This window comes from Ranitomeya variabilis, chromosome 7 (genome assembly GCF_051348905.1).
Source record: "Ranitomeya variabilis isolate aRanVar5 chromosome 7, aRanVar5.hap1, whole genome shotgun sequence".
NCBI classification, from domain to species: domain Eukaryota; kingdom Metazoa; phylum Chordata; class Amphibia; order Anura; family Dendrobatidae; genus Ranitomeya; species Ranitomeya variabilis.
In genome coordinates, this window is record NC_135238.1 from 80,302,883 (window position 1) to 80,325,248 (window position 22,366).

A 22,366-nucleotide genomic window follows, 5' to 3' on the forward strand; every position below is an offset into this window, starting at 1 on the left:
ACAACAACTTTCGTGGTCCAGTTTCTCCTTTTACCCTTGGGAAAATAAAAAAAATTGTTGCTAAAAGATCATTTTTGTGACTAAAAAGTTAAATGTTCATTTTTTCCTTCCATGTTGCTTCTGCTGCTGTGAAACACCTGAAGGGTTAATAAACTTCTTGAATGTGGTTTTGAGCACCTTGAGGGGTGCAGTTTTTAGAATGGTGTCACTTTTGGGTATTTTCAGCCATATAGAACCCTCAAATTGACTTCAAATGTGAGGTGGTCCCTAAAAAAAATGGTTTTGTAAATTTTGTTGTAAAAATGAGAAATCACTGGTCAAATTTTAACCCTTATAACTTCCTAGCAAAAAAAAATGTTGTTTCCAAAATTGTGCTGAAGTAAAGTAGACATGTGGGAAATGTTATTTATTAACTATTTTGTGTCACATAACTCTCTGGTTTAACAGAATAAAAATTAAAAATGTGAAAATTGCGAAATTTTCAAAATTTTCGCCAAGTTTCCATTTTTTTCACAAATAAACGCAGAAATTATCGACCTAAATTTACCACTATCATGAAGCCCAATATGTCACGAAAAAACAATCTCAGAATCGCTAGGATCCGTTGAAGCGTTCCCGAGTTATTACCTCATAAAGGGACACTGGTCAGAATTGCAAAAAACGGCCAGGTCATTAAGGTCAAAATAGGCTGGGTCATGAAGGGGTTAACTATTTTTAAAAATAATGGATGTTTAAGAATATAAAAAACTATCCCTATAAATGGCTGCTATTCTTCTTTAGTTGGAGTAGATAATGGCAGGTAATCTTGGCTTGTGGTCATAACTGGTGCTGGTAATGTTCTGGGTCAGTCAACGCCTAGAACAAGAAAACATAAAAAGAAAAACAAAGTTTAGTGAAATCTTAATTCACTGCAGACATATATTCATGGTTCTTTGTACCATTCCTGACCACTGTGAAGTGTTGGCCTTTATTAGAATATGTAACATGTCATTTTCGTATGTGTTTCCCAATCACTTGGTCTTCTGTAAAAGGCCCATTCTGTTCATACTATGAATATTTCCATACGGCTACTTTCCAAAATTTTCAGTCTATAAGGGCTGTCATAGAGTTGTTCTTCTCTCCCTTCTCCCACAAGGAAATTAAGGAATTGGCGCTCTGGGTTACCTCATCACTATTAGTTCTTTTTTGCTTTTTTTTTTAAGGGGGTGGCTTGCTGTTCTTATCAGCTCTTTTCCTTGAGTCATTCTTCTTTTTTGGTTTTTCTGCCCTGAAGAATGAATAGATAGACTTTCTACGTGTGTAATGGACAAGAGAAAAAGACCTTGAGATGAGGTTATAGTTATAGTGTGAGGCTGGCGCCATCACTGATTGTAACTCACTGCTCAGTTGTTCTGTACTCCTCGGATTGTCTTGATAGCTCCATAATTGCGAGCGCGGCATCAATCTCATCTTTGTGTAGATTAGACAATGAATACATTAGGGTTAGACGTACATTTGGCTCAGGCGTAGCCAATCGCATTCAGACATGAGTCTGATGTCGACAAATGGTCATGACCTTATCTTTTAATAACCGTCATGTTGGTGCCACTATTCATTATACGGAGTGCATGCATGGGACATCTTCATCGTCCTACACTCTTGAATGTTGTGTGCCAAATTAAAACAACTGGTAGTCAGCAAATGCGTTAATAACAATATGCTTGTTATAGAGAAGACTGATTGCGGTTTAGTGCGATATATGCTGGACTCTGAATGTGAATTATAACAATTTACAGTGAGGGACATCAACAATATAGATGTCAGCTAGACCCTCACTGTGCGCTGTCATTGAGTGATTGGACCGATAAGGCAGATAATACCATATCCTAAATTATATAATAGCTGAGGCATATGCAATGACTCTTATTGTGAGGGATAATTATCGAACGCTCCGACCGATGGGGCAAAGTGGACTTCATCGTAAATGAGATGATGGTCTTAGCATGCATTTGGATGCTCCATGAAAAAAAAGAGACTGATTTACTGTATAATGTGGATAGTTAAACTATCAGTCCAAAGATGTCCGATATACTATGGAGGCAGGATCACAGGGACAGTAAATTGTCAGCATAAGGAGCAATGATTAAATGTGATCTTGACTTTAGCGCTAGTATAAGAAACACTCAAACAACAAAAACACATGGTAGTGATCGTCATATAGATAGATTCATGTCTAAAAGTATATATACCCAAGTGTGTTTGTAATAGACTATACCGGACCTATCATCATGAAGCAGACAGACCAAGGAGAAACGACGATAGACTAGTCCAAAAATAGTGAATCAATTGTACTTTATTACTTTAGCAGTATACAAATGATATATTCTAGTATGCCCGTAACTGCCTTATGGATCTATTTGTGACTCTGGTAGTTATCAGTGGACATCGACATACTGGCCTATAGGACTATTGTACTTTAGGTACCTTAATACTAGATCCTACACAAACATTCGCATTAGGGTTTTTTAGTTTTTTTGTAGTAGTCTCTAATGCTGTAAGAGTTACATGATTGTCTTAAGTTTTCTAATAAGTATTTGTAAATAGATGTCTCCTGATGAGATGTCTAATAGAGGGATGACGAAACGCGTGGAGACTAGGGAACTTTTACAGGAGGAGGGAGGAAGGAATCCAGCACAGCCGTCCAACGTTAAAATTTAGCTTATTTACAAGACATTAAAAAAAAAGATTCAAGAAAACCGTAAAAAACCTGAGCCTTTTCTGGTGCAAAGCAGATGCCCTTAGAGACCTTTTAGAGAGTCTTGTTGCTTTCATGTATGCAACCTATGAGGCTTGAGAGACATCAGATGTTTGTATGTGTGATATTGTGGAATCAGGACTTGTACTTCAGTGCGTTAATTGTATTTAGTAATTGAAGTTATTTAATGTTTTTATGATTACACGTTGTTTTCTGCCTTTGTTAGGTAGTCTATGTAACAGACAAGAAATGAGACGTTAAGATGAAGTTATAGAGTGAGGTCGGTGCCATCACTGAGCGTAACTCACTGGTCAAGTTTTCTTTTTTCCTCAAATTGTTTTGCTAGTTTCATAAGTCCGAGTGATGCGTCAATCTCATCTCTATTCAGAGAAGACAATTAATGCATTAACATTTGTGAGATTTTACACTTAAGATATAAAGAGACAATACCCTTTCTATCCCCTAATACATGGACATAAAAGTATATGAACCCTTTTACAGTACTATACAAATGGTGACTTACATTGTGTACAGCCCGCAGTTTATTTCTGCATCGGGATCTCCAATCTCGGGAAGTACAGCTGCCTGGTCCAAGAAGTATTTTAGTGTTCTTCTTTTTCTTGGATATGTTGTTTCAGTATGACGCACAACTACTATTGGAGGAAATCGGGACTGCTAGGGTGCACTCACATCAGTGTTTAAACTCGGTGGGTGCAATGTGAGATAAGCTTGCATTGCACTCCCTACAATGTTAGTCAAAGAGGCAGTGATCATCGTCGAGTATTTTTCTCACCTGGAATTGGGGTGAGGAAACATGTGCAGCAATCTACATATGGTTGCATAAAACAGACAAGACTCACCAATGAAAGTCAGTGGGTGTAAGAAAAAAATTGCACAGCACGCAGATGATGCGTGTGCCGTTGGATTTTTACACCCCCATCTCATGGGAAACCCGACATTTCATTAGCATGGTACAGTAAATTCACAGTGTGAACCGTCAGAATAGAATAGAATGGATATAGATAGAATTAAAGAAAAAATAGCGTGGGCTTCCCTATATTATTCTTAACCAGCTGAGGGAAAGGCGACTGCTGGGGGGCTGATGTTTATAGTCTTGGAAGGAGGTAATAAACATGGAGCTTCCCAAGCTATTAAAATCAGCTCACAACAGTATACTTAGCCTTTACTAGTTATCAACGAGGGAGAGTCTCCCACAAAAAAATTACGTGGAATCCCCCTAATTTGAATAATCAGTAAAGGCTAGACAGATAGCTGTAAGCTGATATTAATAGCCTAGGAAGGTGCAATGGATATTGGCACCCTACCAGACTAAGAATATCAGCCCTCAGCCGCCCCAGAAATGGCACCTGAGTTACATGCGACAATTCTCAAGGCCTCTTCCTACTTGCCTTGGTGTGGTGACAAGTGGGGTAATAGTATTGGCGTTGATGTCAGCTTTTTAATGTCAGCTGACTTCAAGCCCAGGGGTTAGTAATTGAGAGGCTTCTATAGCCACCTCCATTACTGACCCTTGTCAGTTTAGGTTAAAACACACACACAGAAAATTACTTTAATTGAAAAAAAAAACACTCCCCAACACTCTTTACCCATTTATTATTATCCAAAGAAAAATAAAAAAACAAAGCTATCCTCAACTGTCCGCTGATAATCAATAGCCTAACTCAGCTACATCTGGATGCTTTGCTGACCGGTGACATAAAATACCACCGTTCTGCCCAGCATCCAGGAGACACTGAGCTGAGCATGAGAATGCAGTGTCAATGCTGAGTGCTGATGTCAGGAAGGTGACTGGAGTTCATAGCCAATGAACTCTGTTATGATCCGGTGGCTTTGGAGCTGCATGAAACTTTCTCAGGAGAAGTGGAATCTGTACTGACCGCAAACCCTGAACTAACACCGCAACTAGAAGTAGCCGTGGGGTGTGCCTAACAAAACCCTAGACACCTCGACACAGCCGGAGGACTAAATACCCCTATAGACGGAAATAGGAAAACTCACTTGCCTCAGAGCAGAACCCCAAAGGATAGGCAGCCCCCCACAAATATTGACTGTGAATAGGAGAAGAAAGACACACACAGGCAGGAAAAACAGATTTCAGCAAAAGAGGCCACTCTAGCTAAACAGGGAAAGATAGGACAGAATACTAAGCGGTCAGTATCAAAACTCTAAAAATATCCACAGCAGAAAATACAAAAAGTTCCACAATCTAACTAAAGATATGGAATGTATATCTGCACTCCTGAGAATCCAACAAGACTGAGAAAATACTGAAACAATCTAAGCTGGACAAAAAAACACTGAATAACACTAAATCATAAGCACACAGCATGTGTGCTACAAAAACCAGACACTTATCTTTGCAGATTTGGCAGCAAGGCATAAGGAACCAGGCAAGGAGAAAACCTCCAAAAACAATGGACAACTGGCAAGGACTAATGAATCCTGCTCGCCTAAATACCCCAGTCAGAACTGCAATCATCCGATACACCTGACCAAGGCTGCAACTCAGAGACAACTGCATTACCATCTACAACCACCGGAGGGAGCCCAAAAGCAGAATTCACAACAGAACTCTGGTCATCTCACTGACATTACCGCTCGCTGCGTGAGAAAGCTCTGTCAGATGACATCAACCCTAATATTGTTACCCACCCGTGTACAAGTGTGGTGGCAAGTGGATAATAGTATTCAGCTTGATGTCAGCTTTGTAATGCCATCTGACAGAAATGCTGGTTATTAAACGTAGGGGGACCCCACGTTGTTTTTTAGGTGGTTACCCTGTGTTAATAACCAGTAAAGGCTAATTAAATAGCTGTGAGCGGATATTAAAAGCCTGGAAAGCTCCATGTTTATTACCCCCTTCCGAGAGCATAAACATCAGCCCCTAGCTGTCAGCTTTACCTCAGCTAGTTAAGAAACATGGTGGAGCCCACACCATTTTTTATTTCTTATTCTTTAATTATTACCTAAGTACGTGTACAGTAAACTAAACATGCACTGCACTAAAGATATATCTCACTGACATCTATCAATTTATCTGTCGATCTATCTCTGCATATGTTTGTTTTATTAGTTCAAAAACTAGCTTGAAATGACATAGAAAATTACTGTATGCAAAATCTGATGTTAAATGCACATTGCATACGTATTTCATACACGTCATACGGATGCTAGGTGAGGGAAAAAGCGCACACTTGGATAGCACTCGCTTGGCATACAGATGTTAGGTGAGACTAGGTGAGAAGTAAAACTCAGGACACTCGCATGACACTCTCTAACTTTTCTGGCCGAGTATTTCAGCTACTTTTTATACACCGATATGAGTGTTCCCTTCGGAGAATTATCTGCTTAGGAAACGATAGCAGTCAAATTTGGGTTTGCATTTTACCTTGGACTTTCTTCCAGATTTTCTCCCCTTATCAATAATTTCTATCTATTTTACAAGGAATATTGGTGATAATAAATATTTGCAAATATCTGTTAATCCAGCACTTGTCAGGCTGCTCTTATAAAGGGAAGCCATAACTCAATTCATTCTGCCCAAACCACGTACAGCGTGAATCTGAGCCTGGTTACACGATTGCAGCCAGGTATGTTTTTCTCTATTAATGCTCTGGTGTCTCAGAGATGACATATTCCGTCTCCCTCCCTCTGACCTTTGACATCCCGGCTTCTCCCTGTCCGCTCCAGGTGATTGACAGATCGCTCCCTAAGGTCACATTTGAGAGATCTGTCAATCATCTAGAGTGGTGCGGGGAAAAGCTGCCGGAGCTCGGGTAGCTCTGACTCCTGCTGCCCGTAGTTCAGGAACTATTTATCTAATGGCCGGGTTCCCTTTACAGGAATTTTTTTGTACAACTATTTTATGACTTCATTTTACACTTACATGGTTTTTCCTTTTCCCAGAAAAAGTTGAGCATGCCATCAGATACATACTCCTTGTATCTGGCCCCTTTATTTGCTCTGGTAGATCTTCGTTCAGTCATTATTGCTGATAGCAATCTCGGTTTTTGGTTCTCACTTCACTCAGAAAGTGAATACAAAATGTCGCGTTTTCACTGCGTCAGTAAAACTGTTAGTGGCTGAATGTTCGGTTGCCATAGAGATAGAATGTTTGGCTTATTACATCATGCACAGTTTGTGATGCCATCACTCACTGGTCACAACTACTTACTGCAGGGTCGTACCCACCTCTTATTTAAAGTTCCCCCGTCTTCAAAATACAGTTTTTAGATGCAGTGACATATAATAATGATATATTGTATCATGTGAGGAGGAATATATTAACTTTCACATGTTCCTTCATCAAAATAATACATAATTAAACATCTAGAAGACACTACTCCCCATAAAATATAAATTATGGTATCTTCCTCGATATTCTGGCAGATGATTGGCCGGTGATTTGACTGTCACAGCATAATGAAGCGCAATTATTTAAAGTCTTCCACCCCATAGTTTCATCACAGGGAGACACTTTTATGCTAATTCACTATATTAAAAAAAAAAAAACTAAAAAACCGTGAAACATGACACCAATAAAAAGAGGCTCTTTATAATGTTGGCAGCATAGTGTTCTCGATGTACATGCGGCATAAACCTCGGTGATGTAAAACTAAACATGGCCATTAGGGCAAAACAATAAAACAAAACAATATGGTATATCATAGTCCATACGTCTGCGGGGATCCGCCCATTCAGGAGAAATCAGCATCCAATGGTCCAGCTTTCCTTAACAGGACACATAGCACTCAAGCTCCACTCTCCAGGCCTACTGAAAACTAAATGCCTCTGGAGGCCAACTATTTAAGCCCCAGACTACACCCTGGGGTGGAGATAAGGTGGACATCCTCCCACCTGCTCTATGGTTGTCCACAAAAACCCAGTCCTTAAAATGGCCGATTAACCCCTCTCAACACATAGTGTGCTGGAGCAAACTTCTGGACTTCAATTCACTGAAGCTAATGGCCTCAGTTTCTCCTCTCCAGCACTATGTCAGTGACTTTGTCACACCTGTAATATATTTTGAGTGCATCATAATCTCAGTGCTATTACAGTAAAGAATCGCCATTAGTGTCGAATTGTCATCTATTTTATACTTGGCCAATGCAAAATTCAGTATTTGACATTTAAAGATAGGGAAATTTCAAACAAGGACAAAGCATTATTTATTTTTTTTCATAATAAATTTTATTTCTAAACAGTACAATTTATAGTTTTGTTGAAAAATTCATTTATGGCAATGCTTGTAACCATCTGCCATCAGGACACATGGCAGAAAGTCTGGCTCCAGGACTAAAAGCTAATTTCCAGTTGCTGAGATATTACATTTCCAGATGGGTTTCAGGTTTAAAAAGTCCTAGAAAATACATGAAATTGTATGTTTCACTTACATGGTTGCATTTAAAAGCTGACGTCCCATTGGCCAGCTTACAACCCTTGAGTAAAAAAAAAATGCTGAAAATTTTCATTCTGTAAAAGCTCAAAGCTAAAACTGAAGCGAAGCAGAGAGAAATCCGGGGACAGAAAAGCTGCTGGCTCACGTTCTGCATATAAATCCTTATATGATTTTCAGATCTTTCATTGCCGACTCCAGGCTCTAAAAGAGGAAAGCAGAAAATATATTGTACAACTGTGGTACAGACAACAAGTCTAGGTTTACTGGGGTTCAATTCTTAAAGATCAACATATCATATTAGTGGGGCCACCTGTATATTAATGGAATGCTAACCAAAGTGCGTGCAAGGGCTCATGCAGATGGCGGCAGTTTCGGTCCAAGAGTGATCCTTCAAAATATCGGATTACACAACGCACATGTCCGATTTTGACGCAAAAAAATATTTTTTAGCTTGTATGATTTGCCTCCAATGATGGGATGGCACATGCCCATTCATGTCTATAGATCCGTGGAAAACATCAGACCTGACTCGGATGACATCTGAGTGCGGTCCGATTTTTACAGACAGACTGAATGGAGAAGATAGAGAAGCTTTTTTTTTAATTTAGTTCTCCACTTCTGAGAAAATTGGATCAAATTCTGATCAGGCTGTGATATATATATATAGTATAATTGGACCGATTTTCTCAGATAGAGAACATATGGTCGTCTGCATCTGTCCAATAACAAATGCAATGAAAAAAAGAGGAAAGACATGTACAAAAGATTAGTTGTTCTTCCTAAATTTGAGCAATGTAAATAATTATAGGATAATATGGGAAAGAAGACCCCACGTGTATCATCACAGGAGGTGGCCCCTGAGGAAGCTGCTTCCTGTGGCAATACGTGTGTGTCCTCTTTCCCATCTGATGCTTTTTCTATGCCAGTTTACCTGATGACTATGCACAAGGCTCTTTATTGCACATAGTTATTGCTTTTTTAATTTTATACAGTATATTCTTTTGATACTGTATTATTTATTGTCTGTACATGTGCATTGTACCTTTATTCTTTACTGAATACTACTTGTGAGGCAGTGACGGGTATTACATTTGAGGGACGCCATGTGTCCCCCAGGATGCACATAGAAGTGTATTAATGCCGCTGGAGTGCATTGCAGTCACAGAGCTAGCTACGTTTGCAATGCTGCAATGCAGAATAAAAGAAAGTGTGGTCTTAGACAAGCTACAGTATTTGCCCAATGCAGATTTAAGAAAACCTGTTAAGGGCTTTTATTTTTGGAGCGAACTACAGGATGGTAGTGGAGTGGTTCGCTCTCTCCAGCTGGGTCTTACAAGTGGCCCAGGGCCACTGATTCCATTTAGAAACCCTGCAGTAAAGGGTTTGGGTGTGTCAGTGCTTGTTTTGCAAGCTGAAGACCAGGTGGCTCTGCAACAGCTGGCTTGTGTGAGGCACAAAGCCAAGAGTAGCGAACGCCTGCATCCCGCAGCGTGACACGGTGGAGCATGGCTAACGGTCTTAGATACGGACTGCTTTAATGCCCTGGCTGCAATCTGAAGGAGTGCTTTTCATTTTGTGTGAGTTTTTAGACATTAAAATGTTTGCTTTTGAACTTTTCCTGGGTAACTGCCTCATTACTGCACGTGTGAACACCACTGCACTACATACTTGACAGCACTTTAGGGGTATCACCGATTCATACTTATCTTGGATATCCACCACATATTAGGTGGATACTGGGTTGTATCTCATGGTGCAATACTAACTGTTTTAATTTGTCTTATCTAGCTTTTTTGTGTTTGTTTCTTAATAAATATTAGCATTTTGCAAATTGAGGAAGTCCAACCAATCTTTTGTTCTCTCCTTTGTTTGAAAGGAAAAAAGATGAGTGTTTTAAACATTTATTTTTAATTATTTTTATTCTTACTGTATTTTTTTAGTCTTGAAATCTCTGATTGCTTATATTATATTTTTCATTATCAAAGTGTAAGGAAGTGGAGGTTCTGCCCACAGTCCCCACTTGAAGATCTGCAAAGTGATGTAAAGTATTATGATGTGTTGTATATCTTACAACTTGTTAGCAAGGAAGTTGTGTTCTGCCCAAGCATGAGTAGTTGACAGGCACAGTTAGAGTTAATGGTTGGGACTAGCCCAGAGTGGGATGGGGCTAAAGTGAAGTGACAACAGAGGGCTTCCTGTCAGAAAGTCAGATAGTGATGAGCCTGCAATAGTAGCAGACCTCAGGTCTGGCTGAGTAACAGAACTGCATGGTAGTGGGTACTTCTGTGGCAAGAGGGAGACGACTGAGGCAGGTAGTAAGCTCCTATGAGAGAAGTGACAACGAGAAGGAAGTGAGCAATGTCCAGAGCCAGTCCAGAGCAAAATAGAGAAAAAGTGGAAGAAGTGTTGGGTCCTGGGGCAGAAAACCTAGGGGGACAGTACAGGGTTGTCTGTCAGTCAGGTAACATGATGGAGGAGGAAGGTTAAGCGAGAAGAATAGGAAATGCCTTGTGTGGTGGTCCGGAGGCTTCAATAAAGTGGAAAGCTAAACAGTAGCCATATTAGCATAAAAACTCCCCTAAGGGGTTGGGATGGCAGTTATTGTGGACAAGGAGGCTCCCTGAATAGCTTATGTTGGGCTGTGATGAGGCAGAGGAGCTAAACAAAGTAGAGGGCAAGAATGATTCTTGGAAAGAGAGAAGGAAGGGTGTGATAATGTTCCATGTCATAACAGAAACATCCTTGAAGATAACTACCTACTACCTGCTGTACATAGTTTCTCAAAAGTTATTGGTCAGTAAAAACCATTTATTTATGAACTGTGGTCTTCCTCCCTGAAGTCGATAACATCCGGTCTTGGCCAGCCGAATAGGTCAGCACCATGCGGTCTGCAAGGGCATATCACCATTACAGCTAAAGTCCACGGATCCCCATTTTCATGCAGCATGTTGGGGTGTGAAGCACAAGTACCTCGCCCATGGCTACTGCCTTGTGCCATGTTACAACAGTATTGTAGTTCATTGTGAAATTGCTGTTCTCCTGTGAAGCTCAGCCTGTAGCTGTAAGGACGACTAACATGGCAGATATGGGGGCCTTCAGCAGGCTCCAAGCCACAGTGGTAACCCATTGCTCCCCTTTCTTGAGAAAGGCATCTACACCGAAAAGTTACACATGTGTCTGTATACCATTGGGTCCAACACTTGAGAATCATCTTTTTTTTGCATCAATAAATTTACAACACTTTTTTTGTGTGCCGGAGTTCATCTATTTCACTGTAAGGATGATTAACATGGCAGATATGGGGGCCTTCAGCAGGCTCCAAGCCACAGTGGTAACCCATTGCTCCCCTTGCTGGCCGATGAAAGTTGGTGCACTGGTAATAGCGTATCTTTTAATGCCTCAAAAATATTTTTTGCTAAAGAAAGCATGTACTTTAGTAAAAAAAAAAGCCCCCCAAGCATAAATATGCTTTAAGAGCAACATGCTGTTTATACGCTTTCAGCTAAAGTTTAGGAAACAGGACATGACTATGACGCTGTGTGAATGATGAGTGTCGCTTACCTTGATGTCCCAGATACACATGCCTCCATCCATCCCAGTGGTGCAGAACTTTGTACATTTCACCTTCCCTCCAGTCAGCACAGAGATTTGACTGTAAAGTACATAAGATTTTTAATATTCTGAGTATCTAGTTAAAGGGAATCTGTCACCAACTTTTTTGTATATAAGCTTCGGCCACCGCCATCAGGGGCTTATCTGCAGCATATCGAAGTTCTTGTCTGTAACAGGAACAGCAGTGCACAGCGCTCATTCTACTGTATCTGCTTAATGGGAGATAGGGACAGCTGACAGATAATGGACTATATCCTGTGCTATTCTCTTTTTCAAAAGGCCACCAAGCTTGTGTTCAGTCTCTGAAGGCAATAGGGATAACAACACATAAGGTCCATGTCGTCTGCCGATTTTGGCAGAATTGGCCAGCCATCTAAGATGTGTAAACAAGAACAGTAAATGGGTAGGCGTCATGCCCGCAGGTGGCACATGTGGTTCATGGACCCACTGTGCCACAGGGTCAGGTTTACCTAGGAGGGGCGTAGCTAAGCGGCTACCTGGTGTTCACTGGAGCTCCTGATGGTGGAGTCAGGCTTGAGCTGCAAGTAGCTGCAGGTAACACTCCTGGCAGTCCCCGATACTGCAGCTGCTGACCCCCCAGGGCAGGTACACAGACACGGATAGGACTCGGGCTCCATTCAGACTACTAGGTTTAGGATCCACGGGTTGACTGGTTACTGACACAGAGTCTCAGACAGGGCTGGCTCGGATACTGAGAGGACAGTCCGAATACATGGAATACTCCGATAGGCGTACGTTCAGACACACGGGTCTCGGATACTGATTCAGATACTGGCCGCACATGGACCGGGGGATGAGATTTGGGAGCTGGCTGCACAAGAACCAGGGATTAGGGTTCAGGACCCTGAACTCTATGACTAAGAGCGAAGAAGGCCCAGAAATGCTTCAGAATGGTTCCTGTTACCACACCATTCCCATGTGGATTATAATTCCGAGCATCTTTAATAATACTTGAAGATTTGTTTTCATATTTGGATGTGCCTACCCATTTACTTTTTTTGTTTGGACATTTCTGTTGCTCAGCAGTTTTGGAATGGCTCTCCTGACGATAAAGACAGGTGTCTCTTAATGTGAGCAAGGTGGGAATTTTTTCTCCTTTTTTTATGCATCTGAGATGTATGTATGTGGTCTCCTGACTCTCACATGACATCAGAATGATCAGGAAGATTAATATTCAAACACTCAATATTTGTGTTTTCTTGGGATAACAACTGTCACCGGAGGAGTATAGAACCCGCCTACTCCCCTCTCCCTATGAAAACACATAAAAATACAGAAGAGCTTTCATATATGTGTGGAGGGAGTTATCAGAGATAGCTGTCAGCCAAATGAGCGAACATGAGGACGTATTTGTCAGCCAAAAGCTATCCAAAGTGCATGGTCACTGTGACACGCGAAAAATTGTTACAAATATTGATTACCTGATGCTGTTCTTGTGTAAAGACTCCAGGGAGCTGCTATTTGTATCAGAGCTGGCCTTCTTGTCTAGATTCTGAAATCTTTCTCTTGCAGTCATGCCTCTTTGTGAACCTTGCTTGGGAACATCCAATTTTCCTCCAAAGCTCAGAGTCCCCTGGGCTTCATTATATGTGTACAAGATAGGATAGCAGTCATGACCCTGGGATGGTAAATGAGAGAATTAAAAACTAGTGACAATAGAAATGTTTAAGGGGGTAGTCCAGCACTTAAAATATATATTCTGACCTCTATCCTTACACCCTAACCACTTTTGCATACCTCCCAACCGTCCCGGATCCCGCGGGACTGTCCTGATTTCGACAGTCAGCCCCGGGATCCCGGGAGGGACATTAGTTGTCCCGCACTACGTGCCTGCCTTGGGTGGGGACAATGCAGGGGGCGGCACCTGAGTAATTTAGGTTTGTGGCTGTTTTTTTTTTTTTTTTATAAAAGCTGGGTCACCTCCCCACCGACCCCGCCCCCTGTCCGGCGCTGCACTGCCACGCTGAGGGAGAGAGGCTGAGAGCCAGCAGCAATCAAAATGAAAGGTCAGCGACTCACTACCTCCTGTGTGTGCACGGAGCTCCGGCTTCTCCTGCTCTTAGCTGCTTTCCCGGCAGAGAAGGAGAGACGGGGGAGGTGCCGGGACAGTGCAGAGCTGTCAGCAGCCGGAGAAACTGAAGAGCTGCACATGGACATCAGCCGCCCCTGCACCACAGAGGAGATTGTGTGTGTGTGTGTGTGATGTGTGTGATGCTGCATGTGTGTGTGTGTGATGTGTGTGTGAGATGCTGCATGTGTGTGTGTGTGTGTGAGATGCTGCATGTGTGTGTGTGTGTGTGTGTGTGTGAGATGCTGCATGTGTGTGGTGTGAGATGCTGCGTGTGTGTGTGAGATGCTGCGTGTGTGAGTGTGTGTGTGTGTGTGTGAGATGCTGCGTGTGTGTGTGTGTGAGATGCTGCATGTGTGTGTGTCTGATGCTGCATGTGTGTGTCTGATGCTGCATGTGTGTGTGTGCCGGATGCTGCATGTGTGTGTGTTTGATGCTGCATGTGTGTGTCTGATGCTGTGTGTGTGTGTCTGATGCTGCATGTGTGTGTGTCTGATGCTGCATGTGTGTGTGTGATGCTGCATGTGTGTGTGTGAGATGCTGCATGTGTGTGTGTGTCATGTGTGTATGAGGTATCTGGTGTGTATGTGATGGCTGCGTGTGTGTGATGGGTGTGTGTGATGGCTGCATGTGTGTGTGTGATGGCTGCGTGTGTGTGTGTGATGGCTGCGTGTGTGTGTGTGATGGCTGCGTGTGTGTGTGATGGCTGCGTGTGTGTGTGTGATGGCTGCGTGTGTGTATGATGGCTGCGTGTGTGTGTGATGGCTGCGTGTGTGTGTGATGGCTGCGTGTGTGTGTGTGATGGCTGCGTGTGTGTGTGTGATGGCTGCGTGTGTGATGCATTTGTGTCAAAGCTGCCTGTGTTTGTGAGCTGCATTTGTGATGCTGCGTGTGTATGTGTGATACTGTGTGTGTGTGATACTGCGTGTGTGTGTGATGCTGCGTGTGTGTGAGCTGCGTGCGTGTGTGAGCTGTGTGTGTGCTGCGTGTGTGTGAGCCGTGTGTGAGCTGTGTGCGTGTGCGTGTGTGTGAGCGTGTGTGAGCTGCGTGCCTGTATGTCATTATACAGTATGGAGAACTGTGGCCATTATACAGTATGGAGCATCATGTGCAGTCATTATACAGTATGGAGCATCATGTGCGGTCATTATACAGTATGGAGCACTATGTGTGGCCATTATACAGTATGGAGCATCATGTGCGGTCATTATACAGTATGGAGCATCATGTGCGGTCATTATACAGTATGGAGCATCATGTGCGGTCATTATACAGTATGGAGCATCATGTGCGGTCATTATACAGTATGGAGCATCATGTGCGGTCATTATACAGTATTCAGCATCATGTGCGGTCATTATACAGTATGCAGCATCATGTGCGGTCATTATACAGTATGCAGCATCATGTGCGGTCATTATACAGTATGGAGCATCATGTGCGGTCATTATACAGTATACAGCATCATGTGCGGTCATTATACAGTATAGAGCATCATGTGCGGTCATTATACAGTATGCAGCATCATGTGCGGTCATTATACAGTATGCAGCATCATGTGCGGTCATTATGCAGTATGGAGCATCATGTGCGGTCATTATACAGTATGGAGCATCATGTGCGGTCATTATACAGTATGCAGCATCATGTGCGGTCATTATACAGTATGGAGCATCATGTGTGGCCATTATACAGTATGGAGCATCATGTGTGGCCATTAGACAGTATGGAGCATCATGTGTGGTCATTATACAGTATGGAGAATCATGTGGGGCCATTATACAGTATGGAGCATCATGTGCGGTCATTATACAGCATTGAGCATCATGTGCAGTCATTAGACAGTATGGAGCATCATGTGCGGTCATTATACAGTATGGAGCATCATGTGCGGCCATTATACAGTATGCATGCGGTCATTATACAGTATGGAGCGTCATGTGTGTTCATTATACAGTATGGAGCGTCATGTGTGGCCATTATACAGTATGGAGCACTGTGTGGCCATATTTTTTTGTTTATAGTTATTGTATATGAAACAGTGTGATCAGAACTGCTAAATGGGTGTGGTTGGGACGTGGATATGGGTGTGACTAATTATGAATGGGTGTGGTCATAGGCGTGGCCTAAAATTTGCAGCGACGCGCTTCGCGCCGCAAACTTTGTCCCTCTTTCCCGTCTTCAAAAGTTGGGAGGTATGCTTTTGTACTTAGATTTATTACACAATACCCTACATTTTTCCCTATCTTCCTAATCCCTAAATGTTTTTTTACTGCATTCCTGTAATGTTTCATTTGATAGCAAACCAAACTGAATAAACCAGGGTATATTGTTTAGACAACCAAAGAAAAGAAAAAACCCTTAAAAAATACCTTTATTTAACCTTTAATATTTGATAAATTTTAAAAATACAAAACACCAACAAAAGACAGAATGGCTCTAGCAGAATCTAAGTTACGCACTATTTGCCAGGGGGAGCGTGTTGCAGAGGATTACTGTTCTTGTTAGCAGCGGGTTAATCAGCGTGATGTCCACAACGAGCAACAGAGAATGTTCATTTATTAAGAACTAAGAACATTCAGCATACAACATGGGAATAGGATCAATCTGGTTTCTGAGAGAGATATCTGCTGTTACTTTCAGTTTCAATTCCACACACAAGAAATGTGCTCATAGGGAAGAGGAGGGAGGAGCATCCTGTCTGTAAATGAGGACCTTTTTTTTTTTTCTTAACTTTGTTGACATGTGAACAATATGCATGCAGACATAAAAATCACATCATATTAAACAAACAATAGTTGTTGCAATACGTACAGATCAATATGCATTAGGCCAACAGTTCTGAGTTTCGCCGCTGGGCGGTTGACACTCAGTGGAATGAGCCAGCATTGCGGAGTCACTTTATTCATGGAGTTTCTAATAGGGTTAAAAAAGCCCTCCTGATGTACGAGACTCCTGCTTCACTAGATTCTGCTATGAGTCTTGTTGTCCGCATTGATCGCCGTTTGCGTCAGGGGAATCATGAGACGCCGCCTGTGGGTAAAGGTTTAGGTTCACGTGAGGTTGCTGCAGGTGAGTCCACGGAATCTATGCAAATCGCAGGGGTGTCACATGTTAAGAATCGTACCCCTGTACTCAGGAAGCAGGGAGCCTGTTTTTTCTGCGGTAAAATTGGTCATTTTATTAATATCTGTCCTCTGCTGTTAAAGAAAAACGCAACGGCGGAAAACTTCTGAGCTCAGAGGGTGTGGAGGAGTCCAATCTGAGCTTATTTATATCCTCCATGATGATTTCTCAGTGCATGCTTCCTGCCAAAGTTGTTGTCGCTGGCAGAGAGATACCAATCACTATTTTTGTGGATAGCGGTTCCGCCACAAATCTCATTGATGAGGAGTTTGCGCGCACTGCTGGTTTTAAGATTGAAAAACTGCCTCATCCTATCCATGTGGTCACCATCAATTCTGCTCCTCTTCCACAGGGGGAGATTACTGAGTTTGTGGCTGAGGTTAAACTCCACATTGGGGTTCTTCATTTCGAGCAGGTCACATGTAAGGTGCTCAAGAGTCTTCCGGCACAATTGGTTCTGGGTTTTCCATGGTTGTCTACACACAACCCGGTGATTGACTGGAAAACTCAGGACATAATCCAGTGGAGTAATGTCTGTCAGGAGAATTGCCTGGCCACATGTGTGTCCGCTGTGACTTCAAACATTCCTGAGTCACTTCAGGATTATGCGGATGTGTTCTCTGAGAAGGGTTGTTCAGAGTTGCCGCCACACTGCTCCTATGACTGTTCTATCAGGTTTAAACCAGGGGCCAAGTTGCCTAAAGCAAGGATGTTCAACATCTCCGGTCCAGAGAGACAAGCGCTCAAGGATTACATTTCTGAAAGTTTGAGCAAAGGGCACATCAGGCCGTCATCCTCGCCGGTGGCAGCAGGGTTATTCTTCATGAAGAAGAAAGATGGCGGATTACGCCCATGTTTGGATTTCAGGGAGTTGAACCAGATCACGGTTCGTGATCCATACCCTATGCCACTAATACCTGACTTGTTCAACCAGGTGGCAGGTGCTAAGGGGTTTACCAAGCTTGACCTCAGGGGGGCGTACAACCTCATAAGAGTCCGTCAAGGTGATGAGTGGAAGACATCTTTTAATACCCCTGAGGGTCATTTTGAAAATTTGGTGATGCCTTTTGGGTTAACTAACGCACCTGCAGTGTTCCAACATTTCATCAATGATGTGTTCTCGCATGTTTTGGGGAAATTCGTTATCGTGTACCTAGATGACATCCTCATATATTCTTGCGACCGTGGGAGGTGTTACAGCTTCTCAGAGAGAATAAGCTGTATGCTAAACTTGAGAAATGTGTATTTTTTGCTCAAGAGTTGCCGTTCTTGGGTTATATTGTGTCTGCTTCTGGTTTTAAAATGGACGCTGCTAAGGTGCAAGCGGTGCTGCATTGGGAACGTCCTGATAACCTGAAAGCACTTCAGCGGTTCCTTGGGTTTTCTAACTACTATAGGAAATTTATCAAGAATTTTTCTATCATTGCTAAACCGCTAACTGACATGACTAAAAAGGGTACCAATTTCTCCGTTTGGCCTGAGGCTGCTGTTCGCGCATTTGAATTTCTCAAGAACAGTTTTGTTTCAGCCCCCATTCTTGTGCAGCCAGACGTATCTAAACCCTTTGTCGTGGAAGTCGATGCGTCTGAGGTTGGTGTGGGGGCGGTACTATCTCAAGGCTCATCCTTGAGTGGTTTGCGTCCGTGCGCCTATTTCTCCAAAAAACTGTCGTCCGCTGAACGTAACTACGGTATCGGCAACAGGGAGTTGTTGGCTATTAAGTTGGCCTTTGAGGAATGGTGACACTTCTTGGAGGGGTCGGTACATCAGGTCACTGTTATTACCGACCATAAGAATCTGCTGTTTTTGGAGTCTGCCAAGCGTCTGTCTCCCAGGCAGGCCCGCTGGGCATTGTTTTTCACGCGGTTCAACTTTGTTGTCACTTACAGACCAGGGTCTAAAAACACTAAGGCAGATGCTCTGCCCAGGTGTTTTCCGGGGGGAGAACCTTGGGAAGACCCAGTACCCATTCTCCAAAAGGGTGTTGTGGTTTCAGCCCTCACTACCGAGGTTGAGGCTGAGATTGCCGAGGCTCAGGAGGAGGTACCATCGGAGCTTCCCATCAACAAATCTTTTGTACCGCTTCATCTCCGCCTAAAGGTGTTGGCGGAGCATCATGATACTGTCCTGGCTGGCCACCCAGGGGTTAGAGGCACTTTGGAGTTGGTGTCACGTCGGTTTTGGTGGCTGACAGGACGTGGTCTCATATGTGTCAGCTTGCACCACGTGCGCTAGGGCAAAGACGCCCCGCTCCTTTCCTGTTGGCACACTACTTCCTCTGGAGGTACCTAGTAAGCCATGGATGGAAATCTCCATGGATTTCATCACTGATTTGCCTCCCTCAGCTGGGAACACGGTCATTTTGGTGATTGTGGATCGGTTTTCAAAAATGTCGCACTTTGTGTCTTTGCCTTCTTTACCTAACGCTAAGACTCTTGCTCAGGTGTTTGTGCAGGAGGTGGTCAGGCTTCATGGTGTCCCTTCTGACATCATGTCAGATAGGGGTACTCAGTTTGTAGCAAAATTTTGGAAAGCATTTTGCTCACGGCTGGGGATCAAGTTGTCTCATTCGTCTGCGTTTCATCCCCAGTCAAATGGTCAGACCGAGCGTATGAACCAAAATTTGGAGCAGTACTTGCGCTGCTTTGTCTCTGATAACCAGGAGGAGTGGTCTACCTTTCTTCCTTTGGTTGAGTTTGCCATCAATAATCACCGCCAGGAGTCGTCTGGGGAGTCTCCTTTTTTTGTGTTTATGGGCTACATCCTCAGTTTTGTACGTTGAGTCAGAGAGGCTCTTCCGGCGTTCCGGAGGAAGACCAGTTAGGAACACAATTGTCATCAGTCTGGAGGAGAGTGAAACAGCGCCTGTTGAGTGTGGGTGCTAGGTACAAACGTGTGGCTGACAGTAGGCGTGTGCCAGGTCCGGACATGAGTGTGGATGACTGGGTGTGGTTATCCACAAAAAACATAAGACTCAAGATACCATCCCTTAAATTGGGTCCACGGTTTATTGGTCCATTTAGGGTCACCGCAGTCATTAACCCAGTAGCGTACCGACTGGAGCTCCCTACTGATTATAGCTTCTGTCTTATCCTTAGTTATCTCGGTCCGGAGTGGAGAGCTGGTTGTTGGAGAATCGTTGCTGGTGGGGTATTTTCCTTTGTCTTATTTACTCCTTCCTATATTTGTATTTATTTTGCCCTGCACATTTATAGTGTATTCCTGATTGACTGCGGCGTGGTGTATATTTTCCTTTATCCTTGTTTGTTATAACTGTGGGTATTGGTCTATTGCATTCACTGGGTGGTGGGCGGTGGTGTTCAGTCTAAGGCTGAATCAGGAGTCAGGGTGAGGGTGGAGGCCTGGACATGCACACCTTCAGTGTAAACTTCAGGTAGAGGGTCAGACAGGGTTTCCCTAGTCTGAGGGAAATTGCAGGGGCCCGGGTTATTAGCTCTCGCCCTCATTGTCTCCCCGTGACATTATAATCGGCCTAACAAAAAAAAAGAAAAAAAAGTAAAGGGTTCCTTTTTTTTTTCCTCTGTGTTTTGTCATGGATCCCATGACTTCCATAACCCGCCAGTTGGAGGCGCTGTCCCTACAGGTCACTGAGTTGAGGGGAGCAGTGCAGCAACAGGGACTAGCAGTATCTAATATACAAGCTGGAGCGACAGGAGGAGTTAATGAGCCCAAGTTTCCTTTGCCTGAAAAATCTGCTGGGGAACGCAGTAAATTTGTTTCTTTTCGTGAAGCTTGCAAACTGTATTTCCGTATGCGCCCGATCTCCTCTGGTAATGAGGCTCAACATGTGGGTCTGGTGGTGTCATTATTAAGCGGGGATCCCCAAGCATGGGCATTTTCGTTGCCGTCTGATTCCGCTGCATTTAACTCAGTGGAGAGTTTCTTTTCTGCTCTAGGACACATTTACGACGATCCAGACAGAATGGCTCTAGTAGAATCTAAGTTACGCACTATTTGCCAGGGGGAGCGTGTTGCAGAGGATTACTGTTCTGAGTTTCGCTGCTGGGCGGTTGACACTCAGTGGAATGAGCCAGCATTGCGGAGTCACTTTATTCATGGAGTTTCTAATAGGGTTAAAAAAGCCCTCCTGATGTACGAGACTCCTGCTTCACTAGATTCCACTATGAGTCTTGTTGTCCGCATTGATCGCCGTTTGCGTCAGGGGAATCATGAGACGCCGCCTGTGGGTGAAGGTTTAGGTTCACGTGAGGTTGCTGCAGGTGAGCCCACGGAATCTATGCAAATCGCAGGGGTGTCACATGTTAAGAATCGTACCCCTGTACTCAGGAAGCAGGGAGCCTGTTTTTTCTGCGGTAAAACTGGTCATTTTATTAATATCTGTCCTCTGCTGTTAAAGAAAAACGCAACGGTGGAAAACTTCTGAGCTCAGAGGGTGTGGAGGAGTCCAATCTGAGCTTATTTATATCCTCCATGATGATTTCTCAGTGCATGCTCCCTGCCAAAGTTGTTGTCGCTGGCAGAGAGATACCAATCACTATTTTTGTGGATAGTGGTTCCGCCACAAATCTCATTGATGAGGAGTTTGCGCGCACTGCTGGTTTTAAGATTGAAAAACTGCCTCATCCTATCCATGTGGTCACCATCAATTCTGCTCCTCTTCCACAGGGGGAGATTACTGAGTTTGTGGCTGAGGTTAAACTCCACATTGGGGTTCTTCATTTCGAGCAGGTCACATGTAAGGTGCTCAAGAGTCTTCCGGCACAATTGGTTCTGGGTTTTCCATGGTTGTCTACACACAACCCAGTGATTGACTGGAAAACTCAGGACATAATCCAGTGGAGTAATTTCTGTCAGGAGAATTGCCTGGCCACATGTGTGTCCGCTGTGACTTCAAACGTTCCTAAGTCACTTCAGGATTATGCGGATGTGTTCTCTGAGAAGGGTTGTTCAGAGTTGCCGCCACACCGCTCCTATGACTGTTCTATCAGGTTTAAACCAGGGGCCAAGTTGCCTAAAGCAAGGATGTTCAACATCTCCGGTCCGGAGAGACAAGCGCTCAAGCTTGACCTCAGGGGGGCGTACAACCTCATAAGAGTCCGTCAAGGTGATGAGTGGAAGACATCTTTTAATACCCCTGAGGGTCATTTTGAAAATTTGGTGATGCCTTTTGGGTTAACTAATGCACCTGCAGTGTTCCAACATTTCATCAATGATGTGTTCTCGCATGTTTTGGGGAAATTCGTTATCGTGTACCTAGATGAAATCCTCATATATTCTTGCGACCGTGGCAGGTGTTACAGCTTCTCAGAGAGAATAAGCTGTATGCTAAACTTGAGAAATGTGTATTTTTTGCTCAAGAGTTGCCGTTCTTGGGTTATATTGTGTCTGCTTCTGGTTTTAAAAT

General features: G+C 43.3%; 1 protein-coding gene and 1 long non-coding RNA gene across 3 annotated transcripts in view; both read right to left on the reverse strand.

Moving 5' to 3' along the window:
* Window positions 1-583: 583 nt before the first annotated feature.
* LOC143785002 (uncharacterized) lies at window positions 584-6,914 on the reverse strand. The gene is made up of 5 exons (XR_013217941.1): window positions 6,642-6,914; window positions 3,043-3,114; window positions 1,380-1,449; window positions 1,165-1,267; window positions 584-855 (listed from the first exon to the last, which is right to left on the reverse strand). It is a non-coding gene; the product is annotated as an uncharacterized LOC143785002 (long non-coding RNA).
* Window positions 6,915-7,832: 918 nt separating this feature from the next.
* The window catches only part of ARPC1B (actin related protein 2/3 complex subunit 1B), a 117,097-nt gene continuing 102,563 nt past the window's right edge, over window positions 7,833-22,366 (reverse strand). Inside the window, exons 8-10 of one of the 2 annotated variants that reach the window (XM_077275356.1) lie at window positions 13,208-13,404; window positions 11,715-11,805; window positions 7,833-8,354 (exon numbers count right to left, since the gene is read on the reverse strand). In XM_077275356.1, coding sequence (XP_077131471.1) covers window positions 8,316-8,354; window positions 11,715-11,805; window positions 13,208-13,404 — 327 coding nt within the window. In that variant the 3' untranslated portion in view covers window positions 7,833-8,315. The remainder of the gene's footprint in view (window positions 8,355-11,714; window positions 11,806-13,207; window positions 13,405-22,366) is intronic. The other variant, XM_077275355.1, reaches the window with a different exon arrangement.